At 33.1% G+C, this 19,406-nt stretch overlaps 2 protein-coding genes across 2 annotated transcripts in view; both read left to right on the plus strand.

The window, feature by feature from the left end:
* The first annotated feature begins 63 nt into the window (after positions 1-63).
* Positions 64-4,666, plus strand: LOC108732484. Its single transcript, XM_018463327.2, has 5 exons — positions 64-305; positions 372-636; positions 1,469-1,728; positions 1,798-2,086; positions 2,627-4,666. The coding sequence occupies exons 1-5, from the start codon at positions 195-197 to the stop codon at positions 4,450-4,452; spliced, it is 2,751 nt and encodes a 916-aa protein (XP_018318829.1). The 5' UTR covers positions 64-194; the 3' UTR covers positions 4,453-4,666.
* Positions 4,667-15,044: 10,378 nt separating this feature from the next.
* The window catches only part of LOC108732488 (echinoderm microtubule-associated protein-like CG42247), a 57,954-nt gene continuing 53,592 nt past the window's right edge, over positions 15,045-19,406 (plus strand). The window contains exons 1-2 of the mRNA XM_018463331.1: positions 15,045-15,188; positions 16,033-16,722. Coding sequence (XP_018318833.1) covers positions 15,186-15,188; positions 16,033-16,722 — 693 coding nt within the window. The 5' untranslated portion in view covers positions 15,045-15,185. The remainder of the gene's footprint in view (positions 15,189-16,032; positions 16,723-19,406) is intronic.

Consider the following 19,406-nt stretch of genomic DNA (forward strand, 5'->3'; position numbering starts at 1 on the left):
CTATGCAAACATTGTCGCTTTTGCCATGAAGAGCCACCAAAAAACATGTAAATGAATTAAACGTCAGAGAGTTTCTAACCTAAGAAATATAACCAACAAACTAATCTCTAAGCAAGTTTCAGTCTTATTTTAGTGAATGAAATCATTTTCCATTTTTCTAGTACGAGGAACTTCAAAAAAGGTAAACAGTTGCAATGTTTGTTAATAAGACACCTCGATTCTATAAAGTAGCAGCAGATTATGTTAAAAAAATACAAGAAAATGGAGCAAGTATAAAACAGTTGATATATTCAAAGCAACATCCTGTAAGTAAAATTCAGAACAATGTGGGATCCAAATTTTAATTGTTATCTTTATATTGTTAATTTCAGAATATAATGGGATTATATGCTCTTGTAAACGAAGTTTTTAAACATTTTGAACAAATAAAATTTTTAATAACTCATGCCAAATTAGAAACTATTACAACAAAAAACCCGTGGTTAATTTATGTATTAATTACTGAGTTATTGTGGGGTAAAAAACATTTGCCGGACATAAAATCTACAACATTTGTAACAATTCTATTGCATAAACAAAAACTTGAAAAACTTCTACCATTTGCAGAGAAAAGTGTACCCACCACTGAAAAGACAGGTATTTATTTTAATATTTCTTTAATATTACAGATTGTTATTGGGAGCTGACTTGCAACTTTTATAATGGAATCTAACAACTGTCCAGAACCTTTAATTCCTGAAGAAACCAAAGATGCCATGAAAGTATTGGGATGGTTGCTTTTCTATAGTGTTTTAATGTTTACCTTGCCATTTGGTGCATTTTTTGGAACTAAATACTCTCTTAAAGAAATTTTCAATATTGATGGTTATAGTAATAATGTGTATTCAGTTATTGCAAGTGTAATTACTGTTAATTTAATTATTGCTGCATATGCTTACAAAGCTTATCATGAAGATCAATATGATAGTGATGGAAATGTTATTGAAAAAACTCTTTCAAAGTCAGACCTAAATATAAAACAAGACTAAACATTTTCAAAGTTTATTAGTTTATTTTAGTTTGTTAGTTTATTATAGTTTAAATTTCAAAGATGTTTTTAGCAGCATTAAACAAGGTTTGCATCAAACCACCACTTCATGTAAATATTAAATAATTGTAAATTGTATCTATATGCATACAAAATATATACAGAAAAAAGGAAATGTTTAAGAACTGTATTTCTTTTTCACTTTTTACTAATAAATAAAAATAATGAAGATTTGTTTGTTTTTATAAGTAAATTTAACGTTTTTATTAGAAATTTTCGAAATCAGTCCATTTTATAGTATTTAATACAAATACAGTAATATTGATTATTAAAGAAGTAGCAAAAAGCAACCACACATATACATGAATGGTATCTGTATTCTTAGTTTTGTCTGTTTCCTCGTATTAATTAGAAGTTGTAAAATTTCATTTTTCATTTTAGTTAACACACCTAAATATGTACGAGTTAATACATTAAAAGTGTGCGTTTCTGATGCTATAGCAGCGTTTATCGAAGAAGGGTACAATTACAAAAAATGCAAAAATAACGATTACCAAACGTTTTTATCAGAAGCTTCCTCTCTTCAAGAATATGATTTTATGTCAGACATACACTTTGATGAACTTTTACTTTTTCATCCCAGTTGTAAATTTTTTGATCATAAGGCTTACCAAAGTGGCTTAATTATTTTGCAGGACAAAGTAAGACATTTATCTATATTTATTTGTTACCTGCGAAAATTATTCATAATTTAAGTAATAACTTTTAAGGCCAGTTGTATTCCTGCTTATCTTCTTAATCCACCTCCAGGCAGTGTGGTGTTGGATGCATGTGCTGCTCCCGGTACGAAAACAACCCTACTTGCTTCTCTTATGAAGAACGAAGGAACTCTATATGCTGTTGATAGAAATCAGAGCAGGTTTCAGGAGTTAAAGTTATTTGTTGAAAAATCTGGAGCATCTTGCGTTCGAACTGTCCACAAAGATTTATTGAATCTAAATGGAAGCGATTTTCCAAATGTCCAATACATCCTCGTTGATCCTTCATGTTCTGGATCAGGTATGAACCTTTATACTTTATTTTTATTAATATTCTTGTATTCCGTTAATTCATATAAACTTAGACTTAGATAATTTATTTGGCTCAATTATTGTGAAATGATTAAAATTCATTCGAATGTTTTAAATTAGAGTAACAAAGTAGGATAATCATTGTCTTCTTTTTATAATTGACATTTATCCGAGCGAAAAGCAACATATTATTAATGATGTGTAACGATGTGTAACATCTTACCGATAGGTACCTATGTGCGTATGTGTATATTATGGGTGTAATTTCGGAATGCAACGGAAACGCGTAAGTGGAAGTTAGGGATGGGAAACGCGCATCATTCGACCAATGTTGCCTATATTTGACGCTTGAAGAAGTAGAGATAAAGCGAAAAAAGATGAACTGTCAACTATTCGATTTTGTAATCTTGCTGAATACCACGACACATTGCTGTTTTATTATTTTGCGCGTTACCGATGTTAGATGTTACACACTTCACAGCATTAGCGACTGCCAGAAGGCTTGCATTTTTTATGAATTTAATTTCAGGTATGTTGGATCGTATAGGGGAAACATCTGTTGAAAATGAAAGACTAAAAAAGCTTCAAGGTTTTCAAATTTTACTTTTAAAACATTGCATGCGACATTTTCACAATGCCAAAAGGGTCGTTTATTCAACATGCTCAATACACCCTGAAGAAAATGAGGAAGTGGTAAAAGATATCCTTTCCTCTACTTATAACTTTAAGTTGATGTCTGCTAAAAACTTACTAAAGGGGCCTTGGCTCAATTTTGGCTCCTCTAAATATGGAAATATTGGCAAAAACTGTCTCTATAGCAGACCCGAAAAAGATCTCACCAACGGCTTTTTTGTCGCAGTTTTTGAAAAAGTAAGTGATGAGGAGGTAAACCCCTATTATAGAAATAACAATAAAAATTTATATAATCAAATTGAAGAAAATGACATAAGAGTACTAAAAACACAAGAAGAAAGTGAGACTAATCTTTCAAATTTAGGTGAATTAAGTAACAGGAAGAAAAGTAATTTTCAGTCTGTGTTGAGAAAAAAGAAAAGATCAACAAAGAAAGTCAAAAGGGAAATTGTCGTTAGAGCGAATGTGGAAAAATTGAATCCTCATGTTGTTTATGATGATAATTTTGGTAATGAAGCCAAAAAAGTTAGTGATGCAACTAAGAGAATTTCAAAAATAACAAGCGATAGAAACAATGATAACAGTAATAGAAATGTTGAGTTTATTATACAAAATCCTTTAGAATCAATTAAGAAAGAGGAACACTTAAATAAAATTAAAAAGAAAAGAAAACGTGATGATAGGGAATATAATATCAAAAAAATTAAAAAACAGTTTAAGGAGATGCAACCATCTGGATACATCGATGAGAAAGAAGAGAGGGATGAATGTGTATTAAATATTAATCAATCTAACAGTAAGTTAAAAACAAAGAAAAAGAAAAAAGAAATAATCGATAGTGATATAAATAGAGTCGATGGCAATGCAGTTTTACTAGATATGAATAAAGTGGCAATACAAAAATATGAACACCCGGAAACTTATATCGTAAATGAAAAATCCAATTTCATAGAGGCTCAAAAGAAAGAACTAAAAATATGTGCTGATCAGGAATGGACTAACGGTGCAAAAGCGAAATCTACCAATAGCGGATGTATTACAATTGATGCACTGAAAGTCAGTTCAGAGAAAGAAAAGTTAAAGAATAGATTGTTAAAGAAGACATTTACTTATTTAAACCAGAACGAATATACTGATTTAGAAATGTGTACTAATAGCAATAGTTCAATTTTAAACCACAACGAAAATAAACTCGAAAAGAAACCAAATAAAAGTGCGCATGACGGTTTAGAAGATAGACTAATGATAGAATACGAAAATAAAAACAATGTGAAGTATTTAGAGGGTACAATTAATAAAAAAAATGATAAAGAAAAGAAATCACACAAAAAAAAGTGTAAAACTACAATGATTCCGTTTAGAGGAATAATTGAAAACAACATTACCCTTATTAAGAGTACAGACAAGTTGGATAGTAACGAAGACTACGAAGAAAATAGTATAAAGCTTGATGTTAAAAATAATTATTCAGGTTGTAAAAAAAGTAAAAAAGGGCACTCTAACAATAAACTAAATGGTAGTATTGGAGTAGAAAAAGCTGGGATGGGTGATAGCAAATTGTCTACCATTAGTAATTCTGAAAACAGTTCTATTAATATTTATGTAAAAGATACTGAAGAGTGCGAATCAGATATCGGAATTAAAGATTCCAAAAAAAAGTCAAAGAGAAAAAATTGTGATACATCCATATTGGATGAAATCGTGGCTATTGTGAAAAATTAATGATCAAAATTATTAGCTGTTTATTGTTGAATGTAGCTCGAGAAAAAGTAATAAAAAACTTATAAGTACCCAATGTTTAAAAAATTATGAAACGTAATATAAAAGCTAAAAAAAATACAGGCAAATTTTTAATATTCATTTTTACATTTATTTAGTAATGTAAATACAACAACTTAATGTTTAAAACTTGAAACGTTTTCTTCATCAAAATAAAAACCATAATGAATGTGTATTTTTGTTTTATTTAATAATGCTTCGACAACGAAGGTCGAAATAACAATTACTAGTCTATCTGTAACTTCGGCCTATTTAAATATACGACTAAAAAAACAGGTAATGGTGGAGATTATACGCAGTTAAATCGTAAATAAACCCCCCGACCCCCACCACCCCCGATCCAATTGCTCATTTAATATTTGCGGAATATCTATAAATTTGTCATCCCATAAATATTTTAGGAAGAATGGCAAATTTATCGACAACCCCCGTAAGTATTTCATGCACGATTAGGTTGAGGATGAAAAGAGGAAGGAAGTGATGTTAAAAATTTTGGACATCTTTTAAACAACTCCTCTCCCCCTTAGATCTTACAAAGGTCGAGGGTGTGAAAGGATGGTGATTGCTCAAATCTTCTCCCATTACCTAGCCTAACCTTACTTTAATCGGTAAATTAGTCATTTCGCAAATAGAGTTTTTTTTTAAACATACTTTTAATAACCTTTTGCCTACGCTACATACCCTAACCTAATTTTACTCGAATTATCTACAAGATATCAATAACTCCTGCTCTTCAAAAGGAGAAACTATTTAAGAAACTTTTTGATTAACCCATTCAAATAAAAAGCATGTTTACAATATTTAGCAAAAAGCAATAAATTACATTGATAAAAGACTCTGTTTTACAATTAGTACTTAAATAACGGACTGTGTCAGATAGCGGTAGAAAAGAAAAACCAATTTTTTGGTCTGCCAATGATGGAGGTTATAGTTTTAGCCACAAGCTACAGAACAATGTATTAAATAACATGCAGAATGTATTAATGCGTATTTAAACGTTAACATTTCGTTAACATTAACATTTAACAGTTAACATTAACAAATTCGTTCATACAAACAGCTTCTCAGTGCAACTTTTTACAATTTGACAATTTTAATTCCAGTCATAGGGACACTTTTGTAACTGACCCAAAAAATGAAAATGGTAGTTTTCAACATATTTTGCAATTTGAAGGTCATAAAAGTATGGCTAGATAATTTGGAGAAGGATAAGTAATGATAGAGCAACATGATCTAAAAAAAAATCTAACATTCGTTTTTCTGTTTAAGCAAAAAGACCGGAGCAAAGGTAAATTTGCGAATTTCTTGAAAAATATTTCTTATCGAGAGGTTAGGCATGTGCACTACACGGTATACTGATCGTATGTTGTTTGCTATTGTACTGATCGTTAAACTAATTTTAATCAAACACAAATAGTACCCAACGTGTATGTAATATGTAATTACATAAGTTTCTTTTTAAGTAAGCTCTTACATTTTCAATTCAATTCATCTCTTTAAACTCCTCCGAACATCCTCTTTTAACACATCTCAAACCTTTTTTTTTCCGATCAGATATATTTAAGTTATATTGTAATTAAAATTAAGTTTAAATTACACTAAATTAATTTACGTTACTCAGTATTTTTAAAGAAAATAATGAAAAATGAAATAAACATAAAATATTGACTGTATTAAAGTACAATTCAAATTAAGGATAGTAATAAGAGTGGCGTGCGGCACATTTGGTTAAGTCTATGAATACGAGTAAAAATGAAAAACTAAAATGTTACGTAACACAAAATGAATAAATCAAATCTTAAGAACGAGTGTTCGCAGTGAAAAGCCAGTTAACATATTTATTCTCTTTTACTGGCTGGCATACGCTTGTGGAATTATTGAAAAAGTTTGCGTGACCTCCTTGTCAAGTTCTCATCCGGTAGCAGTGAAACGTTCGATATCACAATGCTGACCAGCACACTATACTACATTAGCCCCTTCTGTCAAATTAGCGTCAATAGTTTCCCTGTTCCTTACTGACCCAAATTACGCTCAGGTACCTACCTATCAAAAATGAAACAAGTGTGTTTATAATTGGCTGTTACGAACACACCCTTGGAGGAATTGGACACATTGAGAAGCGTTTTATCAAAAGAATCAGATTCACCGTACTAATAAACTGTAAGAGGGAGGTGAGAGAAAACGTCTAATTGGTCGTTTGAAATTGTTTTCTTTCTAAATCTTCGCATTTCCCCAATACTAGAACAACCCACAACCTTAACTATTTGTGAACAGTAATCTAATCTAGGTCTCGCCTATTTTTATTGACTTCCATAAAGTCCTCTGTTCTCCTATTCTTTCTAATACCTCTTCATTTCTAACCTTCTCTATCCACGGTATTCTCATCATTCGCCTGTAACACCACATTTCGAACGCTTCTAACCTTTTCTTTTATGCCACGCCCACTGTCCATGTTTCACACCCGTACAGCGCCGTGCTCCAAACATACACCTTTAACAATTTTTTTCAAATTTCTAAATTAACCGTTCGCAAGCATAGAAGTGACTTCTTTTTATTGATGGCGACTCGACCCTGCGCTATCCTCTGCTTTATATCCTTACTACTCCTACCGTCCTGACTTATATGACTTCCTAAATACCTAAAATCAGTCACTTCTTCTAATTTTTCGTCTCCTATGTTTATATCCGCTCTTTCCCTACTTTTTCTTCCCTTGCATACCAGTATTTTTGTTTTANCGCTATCCTCTGCTTTATATCCTTACTACTCCTACCGTCCTGACTTATATGACTTCCTAAATACCTAAAATCAGTCACTTCTTCTAATTTTTCGTCTCCTATGTTTATATCCGCTCTTTCCCTACTTTTTCTTCCCTTGCATACCAGTATTTTTGTTTTACTTTTATTTATTTTCATACAGTACTGTTTTATCAGTACCGCATCCATTTTATTTAAAACTATCTCTAACTCCACCTTGCTAGCAGCTAATACTGCTATATTATCTGCAAATCTAAGCTTACTAATTTTTTGCCCCTGTATATCTATCCCTATAGTGGTACTGTTTTTTATCAAGTCTAATAATAAAATAATAAAAGAGTTTTAAGTAATTATCAGGTAATGTTATTATTTCTTAGGAGCCAAAGAACTATAAACAAAATTGGTTAGAAAAAATAATTGAAAATACTTTTTGGGACGTAATAATCGATATCACTCTAACTGATTAGAAATACTTACCAGAAATAACGACAAATTATTATGTTTTTTATCTGTCTCTTGTTTCTAAACTATTTATCCTACGAAATAATTACTAGGAATTATGGTATTACTGTTACTTATTCTCCATAACTATTTTTTTTTTCAAATTTACTTAATGGTTTGTTAGAAGAGAAAAAAATTAATTGTACTATAAGATACAAAAGAATATGTAGAAATATGTGTATCATAGTGTTTCAAAACTAATATTGTTTTATGAATAAACCGCAGCAATTCTATTTATAATTTAACAGTTAACTTTTAACTTATTTCATAGAGCGAAAAACATAAAATTTACTTTATTTATCACGAACTTATATTACTTGAATCAAGCTAGCGATTAAAAAAATACTTAATAATAAATCACTAATTTAAAATTCTAATCGCACCCATTCAAGTAAGGAATGGGTTGCTACGTTGCTAGAGGGATAATGCTCCACGCACCGTTTACACGAACCTTTCCGATTTAGTTCCGCACTTAAAAGTTACAAGTTTAACACTTTACAGTTACATTGGAGTAGGTAAAGTTAGTTTGTTTTAAATGACCTATGATTTCTTAAAAGCTGAACTTCAAAAGTTGTTTTACAATTCAGTTGAGTCATCTAAAATGACGAGAGATTTTTGCTTTTAAATGTTTACTTTAATGTAACATTGACTGTACAATTATCGTTTCGACCTATTGAACCTTCTCCAAAAGTATCTTACGTATCCATTTCCTTTATTTCTTTATTTTATTTTTTACTTGTAGAGACTGTCAGAATAAAAAAAATTGATGGAAATTAAAAAGGCATTATTAAGACTTCTTCTTTCATCTATGTTGAAGCCTAACTTATTATTTATTTATTTATCTGCGATTCTTTGTGTACATAGCTACAGAAGGAAACGTTTACTGTGCGTGGCTAGATTGAAATACAATCGATGGTTTATAAGGTTTCAAATGCAAACGTGTTTTAAATACACGCTACAATCGTCTGTGGGATGTGCAGTTCGCGAGGAGTACCCCGGATTGTATCAGTTGCTCAATGACTTCGTCAGATGGATTTGGACAACCTAAGGATTTCTTATTTTTTCTGCAAACCATTTGTGTCATCCATAAATTACGATGAATTGTAGCTGGCTTTGATTCTTCTTCAAACTAAAACACACAGCTATTTAGCACTAGGGTCCAGTAAAGACAGCCATCGTTAACGCAACTGCCGCAAGCGATTGTTATGATGCGATTTACTACTAGAACTATGCGAATCAAAACTTGATGTGTTTCCTTACAAATTGGCACTACAATGAGCTCTGTAGGTTCTCTAAATAAATGTATATGACTTTTCAAAGTTGTAAAGTCCTTTTTGAATTACCCTGTACTTAACTAAATTTTAATCTTATTAACTTCAAAACTAATTTCACATCTATGCTTTCGGTCACCATACGATGTCACAAAATATAAACAATTTTAAAGGTAAAATGCTTATCTAGTACAACTTTTACTAAAGTATTTTGAAGCTTTCTTTGTTTTTATGCATTTCATCCGTAATTTATTATTGATAGAAACTGAATTCCAGTATCGAGTATCGACGTCGTTATTATTGTTTTAATACTGTCCTCATATTTTTGTTCTGATACCTACTTACATTTTTTGTTTATAAAAGAATATAGGTACTTCTAAGGTTGATTAAATTAAATTTGAATAATGTAAACAGTATTCGAGTCCTGTCGTAATTTGCATAAAAATCTAATTTCCTGTACTCAATTTTTTTACAAAATAATGGGGGTCACCGGAGTTCATTATTATTCGTGCAACTCATTACCACAGTACCTATACGTATACGGCGGTTAAATATTAAATTACATAAATGCTTACTAACTCATTAAATCAAACTTAAAGTTCTGTAATCTGGTGATAAATATTTTATTAATGATTTGACTAAAAGTAAAAATTGAGTCCAAAAATATCGTTGACAGGCGAACGAGGAATTAGATGTGCTGTACGAGCTTATCACCTGACTGTAGACTGTTTGATTTTTCAAAGTGAGTAAGTCAAAAGAATTTTCATTGCAAAAACTTTAGGGATCGTTATGGTCCGGCGCCTTCGCCATATTACAGTATTTGGTGTCCGATATTCTTAGGAACAAACCTTTGATAGAAGTGATATTTCATCAAAAAATGTAACAAATAAATGATCCACTGAAAGACTTAGATATTACATAACGCATTCTGCATTGTGATACAAGCAAAGATTGGGTATATTTGGCTAATCTTTTATTTTTAAAATTGATTCTTTAGAACAGGAGTGGCCAACCCAACTGATCTTAGGGGACCATGACTCCGTGGGTGACATTTGCAATTATATATCTCCATATTAGACTTAGACTCACAGTAGACATCTTTTTGAACTCACAACTGTAAACTCAGTAATAAGACAGGCAATATTTGTCATATATATTTCACAAGAATATTCTTTTAAAATCAGAATTAATTTTTCTTATAATTTTAACAGTTAATTTTTGAATATATGGATGCAAAATAATGTACTTTTCAATACATTGGTTTTCACTACATTGATCATTCATCATCATAAGATCGTCAGTCTGGTTGGACACGCACCTCCACTCTTTCCTATCCTGAGCCAATCTCCGCATTTTCCTAAAACTAAAACAACCCCCATCCTTAACTATTTGCGAACAGTAATATAACCTTGGTCTACCTCTACCCTTCCTATCTCCCGTTTCTGCTTCTAATACTAGACCTTCATGCCTGAGAGGGTGTCCTACTAGCCTATTTCTGTCCTCTGTTCTGGTATTCTTTCTAATACCTCTTTATTTCTAACCATCTCTATCCACTCTATCGTCATTTGCCTGTAACACCACATTTCGAACGCTTCTTATCTTTTCTTTTCTGCAGTGCCCACCGTCTATATTTCGCACCCGTACAGCGCCGCGCTCCTAACATACCACTTTAATCTATTTCGAATTTTTAAATTAATCGTTCGCGAGCATAGAAGTGACTTATATCCCTACTATGATGAATCTCGCGGGTCGAAGAAATGTTCAAGGCGAGCCGCATCAGGCCCGTAGGCCGCAGCTTGGTCACCCCTTCTCTACAACGTTATACATCGATCCGTAAAGACGAAATTTGAATATCTTTAAAAACAGCGAAAACATGGGATAAATTAATTATGGCGTCACTTCAATGCTTCCATAGAATCATGCGAGAAAAACGATGCATAGAAACAATACCTACATTCAACAATTTTTATTTTTTTTTATTTAACCGATTAAATATGATTAGATTATTATTTTTTAATTACCCAATTTCTTTAAGTGGTTGACCAGTGGTCATTTCGAGTATTATTTCAAATCTTATTTGCACTTACTAAATTGAAAGTAATATAACAAAAAATACCTTGTGGCTTTATTACAAGTAAGATGGATCAAAATTTTTCATTGAAACATCAGTTCAACGTCGGATTAGCTACATCGTAAGAGTTAGTAAATGCTACGGACCCCGCGCCTAAATTCTGTAATATGCTTACATTGTTTTTGTTGTGCAATTCATGATACTCCTTTTTGTACAAAGAAAACATTTTTGTTAGAATTAGAATAATATTCCTACAACAAAGGAACTTTATCGTAATAGTATGTAGGTTTTTCCCCGGCAGGTTTTACCCCATTCGCGTTGGTCACCAAATGGGGCGATGGTCTTCCCATATACACACAATTTTGTGATTGTAGTTACGTAGTCACTAACCATAGCCTAAAACCAAAAACACTCCACTAACGTACCTCCACCCCCTATATTTTATTGTTATATTTAAGCATTTTCTATCTATTCAATCAAGACGGCCAATTACAGCCATACTGCCTAGGCCTGCTCCTTCTCCTGTGCTAACTGCAAAAGGAACCACAGCGCCACTTATCGTAGTTGTCCCAAGGTACCTAAGAAAACCGTACCACCTAAAAAACCCTCCCCTACTCCGACCGCTCCAAAAACCGTCCAGACAATCACCCCTCCATTAGCCGCTCCCGTAACGACGTTCCCCCAAAAGTCTTCAGCCAGGGTAGTTAAAGAAGCCCTCCCTCCACTCCCATCTAAAAGTCCAACGCAACCCCAAGCATCTCTTCTGCACCAGTTGCTTCCCCTCTGGAACAGAAACGCCAGGTTATTGTGCGAACGATGATAGCCAGCACATTTGCCGCCCTCCAAACATCTACACATGGATAAAAACACCCACCCAAATAATCTTCGAGTAATTACCTGGAATGTTCAAAACATTAACTTCAAATCCTATAGAAGGGTCTGTGAAAACTTCCGAGGCAGTGGAGTAGCTATCCTCGTCAGGAACTCTTTAAAACACAATCCCATCTCTTTAGCCACTAATTCATGAGAAGGGTTGACATTGAAGTCTCGGTAACTTCCGGCCCCCTCAGAATCATTTCCCTTTACTTCCCCCCATCTGAACTATATATTTTTGATTTCTCCCTCCTCCTCTCCCCGAACGTCTCGACGATCGTCACATACGATCTTTATACCAAACACGCCTCCTGGGGCTGCCGACACACTAACAAAAAAGGTATTTCCCTTCTTGCAAAAGTCGTCGACCTCAACATGGTCGTTGAAGCGCCCCCAGATCCTACGGACCTCTCCGCCCCCCACAATCAAATTCCTGACATTCTTGATTTCTTCGCCTTAAAAAATATCACTCTTTCTGTCTATCCAACCGTTCTCGACGGTCTAAGCTCCGACCACCTTCCAGCTCTAATAGTAGTCGGCCGCCTAACCCCCAACCCCCCAAACCTTACAACTTCGCTAGACGTCTCCGCTACAAAATCGTCCTTTAAGTGCACCTTAATTCGCACAATAGCGGAATTCGACAAAGCTGTCAATCTCCTTTCAAACAAGATCACCAATGCTATCGAGCTCTCCACGAGGGGGTGTCTTTTGAAGATTTCCCCTCCTCGAGGAAAAACTAAACAAAAAAAAATTTAATCAAGAGTTCGTCAGTTCATCAATAATCAGTAATCAATCAGTAACAGTATCGAATTAGTCTTTCTAGTATTGTTTTAATAGTTAATCAGTAGTTGTTGTTCATAATCTAATTAATCATATCGTTTATCAATTATGTTATTTTTTGGTGTTACTTTAAGTGTATTTTTATTCAATTAAGAAGCTAAAACTCATATGAACTATTATTGTTCGTTCTATCATTTCCCGAAGACCACAGATAGAAAATTTTTAGCCGTTGTATTCAAAAATATCGACTTCGTTAAATTAATTTTTACCGAAGAGGGTTAAGTGTTCCTTAGGAAAATCACCCGCATCAATCAACAATTGTATTTAAATTTATAAATGCCCAATGAACACTAATCCAGATGGCTTTACATAAATTAAAAAAGTTTATTTGTAGTTTTGTAGCAAAATTGCATTAATTTTAATAAATTTTCCATTACAATGAGGCAGGGCTCGTATTTATATTTCCAGCTTTTTAACCCTTCATTGATAATTTCCTAGGCTTCTTATCTAAAGAAACAAAAATAAATAATTGTACGTCCGTTAATTTCTTTCTTATTAAAATACGGAGTTAACACACTTTGTGTGCGTGTCATAAACGCTTAATTCGTGACTTGCTGTTTCATGTTCATGTGAGGTGTGCTACGTAAAATCACGAAGTTTTTAGGTAAAAAGTAAATTATGGTTTATTCTTCCATATTACCTTTTTTCATACAATATTATTCAACTAGCCAACCAACTGCGTAGATTTGGTTAAAAATAGCGTTTATATAGCAACTTTCGAAATGACCGATTCAGTTTGAGAAACGAAAATGGTGAAAGCGCCGAACACAATACTATTCAATCGCAAAAAATTAAGACATCTTGTATTTCTACCGCTCTGATTATACATAATTACATTGTTACAAGTATAGTGATTTATTTGTTAACCTACATAAAGTTTTCTTTGTGACTTTCCTCTTCGTTTTCGTGTCAATTTCTTCAAAAATATCCCATTTTCCAGGTAAACTACCAGGTAAGTAGTTTGCCCTGTAATTACGTAATTCAAACATTCAAACACAATAACGATTTGTTTGTATTCTTTGTTTAAAAAGGATTGCTTCTTGGTATTAGTGAGAATTATTTTCGTTGTAATTTTATGTAGGTATGTATGTATATTGCGTATAGGAGGCCTTTCTTGGTTTCATACTTCTTAAGGATTATTCGCATTATTATTTATTATTGTTTAAACTTAATGTTTTGATCTACTACTTCTTTGATAAAGAGGAAAAAGTTTTGTGATAATAAATGACACAGGTATTTTACATGGAGCCCTTAATAAAATACGTTCGCAAATAAGGGGGAACGAAGAATATTACTTAGCGTGACGAGATATGGTAAGGGGTTAGGGAAGATCTAAGGAAATGTGACGTTCACAGATCATCAATTTTATTTTAATTTGTTTCTTAAGTTATCAGTTCTTAATACATATTTCTTATTCTCTCGATAGAGTCGTTTTTATTGATTTTTTTATTACAATAAATCGTTTATAGCTTTTGTGACGTAATTTTGACACGGGGATCCCTGAAAGTGTGACTTAGCTTGACGAAGGAGTGACGTATTTTATAGACAGTCCCATGGGGTTACAAAAACAAAAATAAAAATAAATAAGTTATTAATAAAAGAAGTAAATTGTCTTTAATGCTTAGGCCCTTAAAATCGCAAAGGATAAAATGGGAATTGATTTTCTCTTTCAATGCCAAGGATTAGATCATAAAAGCAAGGTTGATTGTTTAAATTAATGATAATCAGTTTGTTGCATTATGTAAACCTGACACCCGTAAAATAATAATCATTTCAATCAAATTGCGTGCTCCCTTCTTCAGTCAATTCTAAGTGTGTAGATATATAAGCGGGGGTTGTGCTTCCGATAAGGATCTGGATGAAGTTATCCGGAAACGAGCCAATCGAATATAAGGTGACATGTTTGTGGTTGCAAGGGTGTTGTTTGGGAAAATACAAGGGGCTTATTAGCGTCGTGAGTCGCGTCAGATACAGCCCAAACAGAACAATTTTACATTATTTTCATTGGTCAGTGACATCTTTCTCTCCCCTTCATCCAACCAATGGCAATGCGACTGCTCTGATATCGACTGTAGTTCGCCAAACCCAGGAGTCAATACTCTATCAGGACGACGCAACAAGTTCAGTTAGTTCATCGGCGTCGCCGTTTGGAAGCCGCACTACGGGAAAATTCAAATTTTCACGCCCATGGACTGTGTGGCTTTTGTTGGAGGTCACATTTGTTCATTTTCGTAGGCACGGCGAAGCTCTATATCGTTCATAAACGACGTAGTAGAATCTATCGATTAATGTTAATACAAATGTGAATCAGTGACTGTAACTAATGTGATACCCATTTATTTCTGTTGTTTATGAAAACCTGAAAGTATGGTGAGTTTATTGTTTTAGTTTATTTGAACACGTGCTTTTTCAAACCGACTTTATGTCAGTATGTATGTACACAAGATATTTTTTGCAAATTTGTTCAACTAGAGGTTGTGTAATATATATGTTGTGTAACTCCACATTATATGCGAAATGGTGCTTATTATAAGTTATAATACTGACCAATGAATCAAGTTATTCAAATATATTCTGACATAATTTCTTTCGAAAAAGAAAGGTGAACATTTTCACATTGGTTAGTCATTCACATAAAATTAAATTGTAAACGGTACAAACAAAGGAGTTATTCCTTCTCTAGGAAAAAACGGCTAGGAGTAAGTATTTTATCCTATTCAAAAAGAAATTATCCTTTTATGTCAAAAACTTTATAACTTGAAAGGATGTTTTTTCGTTTTGGGGATACTTTTGTTATTTTCTTAACAATTTTTACGTTGACGATAATGTAATATTATGATGGAATTCCCACAATAAAAAGCATTAATTTGAAATATTTGAATAGACCAAAACATCTTTGTTTCAAGTACTAATTAATTCATAAGTGGAAAAATTGCGAAATTTTCGTGCTTGATTCTATAAAACGGTCCAATCGAAAGACAGTAAAACAGATATGTATTATATAAATTTTAACAGTTTCTTTTTTTTTTACTGGTAGCTTAATTCATTAATTCATGATAATATTGTTTTTCCTCATCGTAACATTAGGATTTAAATTACTTTAACATCTCCTCCATGTTTTGATTAAGATAATTTAAGAATTCCACCGTTTTGGACATTTCCTAGTTGATATTTACAGTATCTTATTTCATTTTGCAAGTCATATTTCTTCCAGCTTCCTCTTCCCGCTCCCTCGCCGCATTCCAACAGTCAGATGCAGGATTTTGACCAGAACGAGGACGAGTTGCAAGGAGTGATCGGGGGCGCTGGTGTTAGCAATGGTTTGGAGAAAAGCGCGTCTCCAACGCCCCGTCACGACAAAGCTGCGAACTCCCACAGTGCCTCGGACACTGTCGGAAAGACCACTCCAAAGTCCGTCAAACCGGACAGCGACGACGAGGACTACGAAGATGACCGCGCGCCAGTTCGCGCAGTAAACGGGGGCAGCGGAGGAGGTTTCTGGCGGCAAACTGCGGCCACCAGGCCTTCCAGCCCTGTCGGTGGTACATCTGTCAACGTCATGGGCGACAATGCCAGTGATGCATCTTCAATGGTACCACCGCCACCGAGGCCCAAAAGTAAAGTAGAAATTGCCACGAGTCGTTACGGCAATCTATCTTATTGGAGAGCCATCAGGGTTGTCTTCTACAAGAATGGAGATCCCTTTTTTCCAGGCGTCGAATTTAGATTTAAACCAGGAAGGGATATCGGAAGTCTGGAAGCTCTTCTCGATAAACTTTCTTTGAGAATGGACCTTCCAAGAGGAGCAAGATACATCTTCTCGATGGATGGAGATCGAAAATTTAGATTAGAGGAACTTGAAGATGGAGCCTCATATGTAGTATCTTCTTATAAAACCTTTAAGGTAAGAAACTTAAAATTAAAAACCTAAAGATGTAAATAATGTTGTGTTTGTTTTGGTTTTAACTTCGTAATTTTGGGAGGTGTTACAAACTGGAGATGGCGTTACAAGCGTCAAGTTCACTAATTAACACTTAATTACAACCTCTACATGTGTAACATGTTGTAGTAATGATTCTATGCTTTGTTTATTACTTTTCCTTCTGATAAACTAAATATACGATCATTTAGTTACATATTCATTCGATATCAAACGAACTAAGAAAAGAAGAGTTTGTAATAACGTACTCTTAAAAATATTTTGTTGATTACGATATTTTGGAAGTTTGTAGCTTTTCAGAAGATATTAAGTAGAAAACGTCGCATTTATCCAAGAGATATCTTCTAGGATTAAGATTGTAAAACTATAGTCGGTTTTGCGTGTTTCTCAAACTCGTGAATAAAAAGTCTATCATCTTAACGTCTTCATCTTGGAGACTGTTTGGACATCAGAGTTGTTTATCTATCTTGAAGTAATCTTCTCATTTCTGTAGAGCAAGCCTGTCCAATTTTAACATTTGAACGAAATTGACGCTTTAAAAATCATTGGCGGACTACTAATTATTGACGCATTAACGATTCCTATTTTTGTTACTTGAGCTTTTCTTGTTTTCTGCACCTTGGAACTTTTGCAGTTTTTTACTAAAAAACATAAAATAAATACCATCTACTGCCAAAGAGGACGACAAAATTTTATGTAACAAAAGTCCAAGTAATTGGTACAATCAATGTAATTTCTAGCATTGTTTATGCTTTAATAATTTTCTCATGCTAGGCGTAAGATCAGATATTGACAGTAAGAACAAATGAAATACCTACATGATCTTCAATTAGAGAGAGAGTGAGAGAGAACTTAAGATTTGAAAAACTTTTCGCAAACATATGCTGATCTACAATCACTTAAAAATTGAAAGGTCAAGTCAGATATTAGGTACAAGAATGTCTTCCTTTGGTAGTAATTTCCAGAAATCATCTCTAAATTCTTCTGAAGAAGTTTGTGACTTTGAAGATATTTTTTCCGCAAAAAAGTTTTTTAGAACAGAATGATTTTACAATTCCAACTGAGTAACTGCTTATTTCAGTTGAGCAGATCATAAAAAGATTAACAAACATTTTCAAAATTTTATTTTGTACTTTCAAAGTCCTGGAATTTGCTCTCAAACGACTCTAATAAGCATCTAATACCTACATCTACCTACCTACCACTTTACAGTTTATGGCTTACGCGTACGCTTCTCTTCCAAATTGGCGAGAATTTTGAAAATGGTTCATACGGGTCATCTAACGATTTGTTGGGCTTGGGCAACCTTAGTATCTAACTATTTGCGAATAGTAATATTTAACAAACTTCAATCATATTAAAAGAGAACAAAATGCGATGCAGCAAAATAAAACTTTTAGTAAGAAAAAAACATTTAATTTATAAATTTATTGGTGATATTTTTTATTTAGAAGAACACATTAATTCAATGAAAAGTAGTATTTTAATTTAATACTTTTACTTTTTTGCTTTGCTTACTTTTTTTGTTTGAATAAATAAAGCAAATAAAGCAAAAGTAGTACATTACTGTAGGGGTTTTCTGTTTCAAAATCGTGAAAGCTCTCGTTTCGAGGGTAAGTTACTGATTTCACAGGAGATATCCTAAATACTTGGTAAGATACAAAATCAAATGTTTTCGCCCAAACAACCCCATGATTTAGTTTAAAAATAATACATAGTTAGACCACGAGCAGTTCCATTTAGACGCAAAAGTGTTATTTGAGGCCAATGTAATTCAGTCAAAGCGAATGAATTAATCTTTTTCGAGAATCAAACAGGGGTTTGCTATTATATTGCCACCCCTGAGCCAGTTGTCGTGATTGCGGTCAGTATGGGCCACGTGAAGTTAAATAACTACTTCAGATAAGTCATGCACCATTTTACGCACCATGGAACTGTTGCAGTCGAGTAATTATAAATGCGTTCGATATTATAAACGGCATTACGAACTGGCGTAATAATATATGTATTATTAAGGGATAGTAATCTCTTGATGACGGGGTGTATATAGCGAAAGTGGAACGGACCAATGTTTGCATATATAATTAACGAGGATCGATATCTGCGAAGTGGACATTGTATCGTCTTAGCCCTTTCTCTTACCGACCAAAAAAAATCTATTCGCTAGTTTCATGATCAGAATCTTATAAATTATTCACATTGCGTTTCTTTTTTTAATCATCTCGGAAAAATTTTTGCACTTTTGAAAAGTATTTTGTCTATTTTTGCGTAAAATTATGATATTATGAAAAATATTGAAAGAAATGCAAAATTTATACTGTTCGTTTCAAGAAGTTAGAGATATGCCCCTTCCCTTTATTAGGATGCGCCGTAGCATAATTCCAATTCAATCATATTTGTCTGCGAAGCTCATTTCTCGACTAGACAAAAGTGTACAGTACCATTTGCAAAATTATTACAACTGCCTAGTTAAAATTTAAGAATATGCTTTATTTAAAAGCATATTTAGCCAAAAATAATAACAAGTGAATTAACTTAACGTTCTACACACCTATAAAACTTTTGCTTTGTTTTCTATTGTTAATTTATATACATTTTTGTTTTAAGAAATTGCTAAACATTTTCGTCTAGTACTGTACAGTTCTAGC

This window comes from Agrilus planipennis, unplaced genomic scaffold, assembly GCF_000699045.2.
Source record: "Agrilus planipennis isolate EAB-ADULT unplaced genomic scaffold, Apla_2.0 scaffold23, whole genome shotgun sequence".
Lineage (NCBI taxonomy): Eukaryota > Metazoa > Arthropoda > Insecta > Coleoptera > Buprestidae > Agrilus > Agrilus planipennis.

Coding starts and splice junctions, on each gene's coding strand:
- LOC108732484 (XM_018463327.2), top strand. CDS start 195: ATGTTTGTTAATAAGACACCTCGATTCTATAAAGTAGCAGCAGATTAT. Junction 306..371: donor TATATTCAAAGCAACATCCT/GTAAGTAAAATT, acceptor TGTTAATTTCAG/AATATAATGGGATTATATGC. Junction 1,729..1,797: donor TAATTATTTTGCAGGACAAA/GTAAGACATTTA, acceptor ATAACTTTTAAG/GCCAGTTGTATTCCTGCTTA.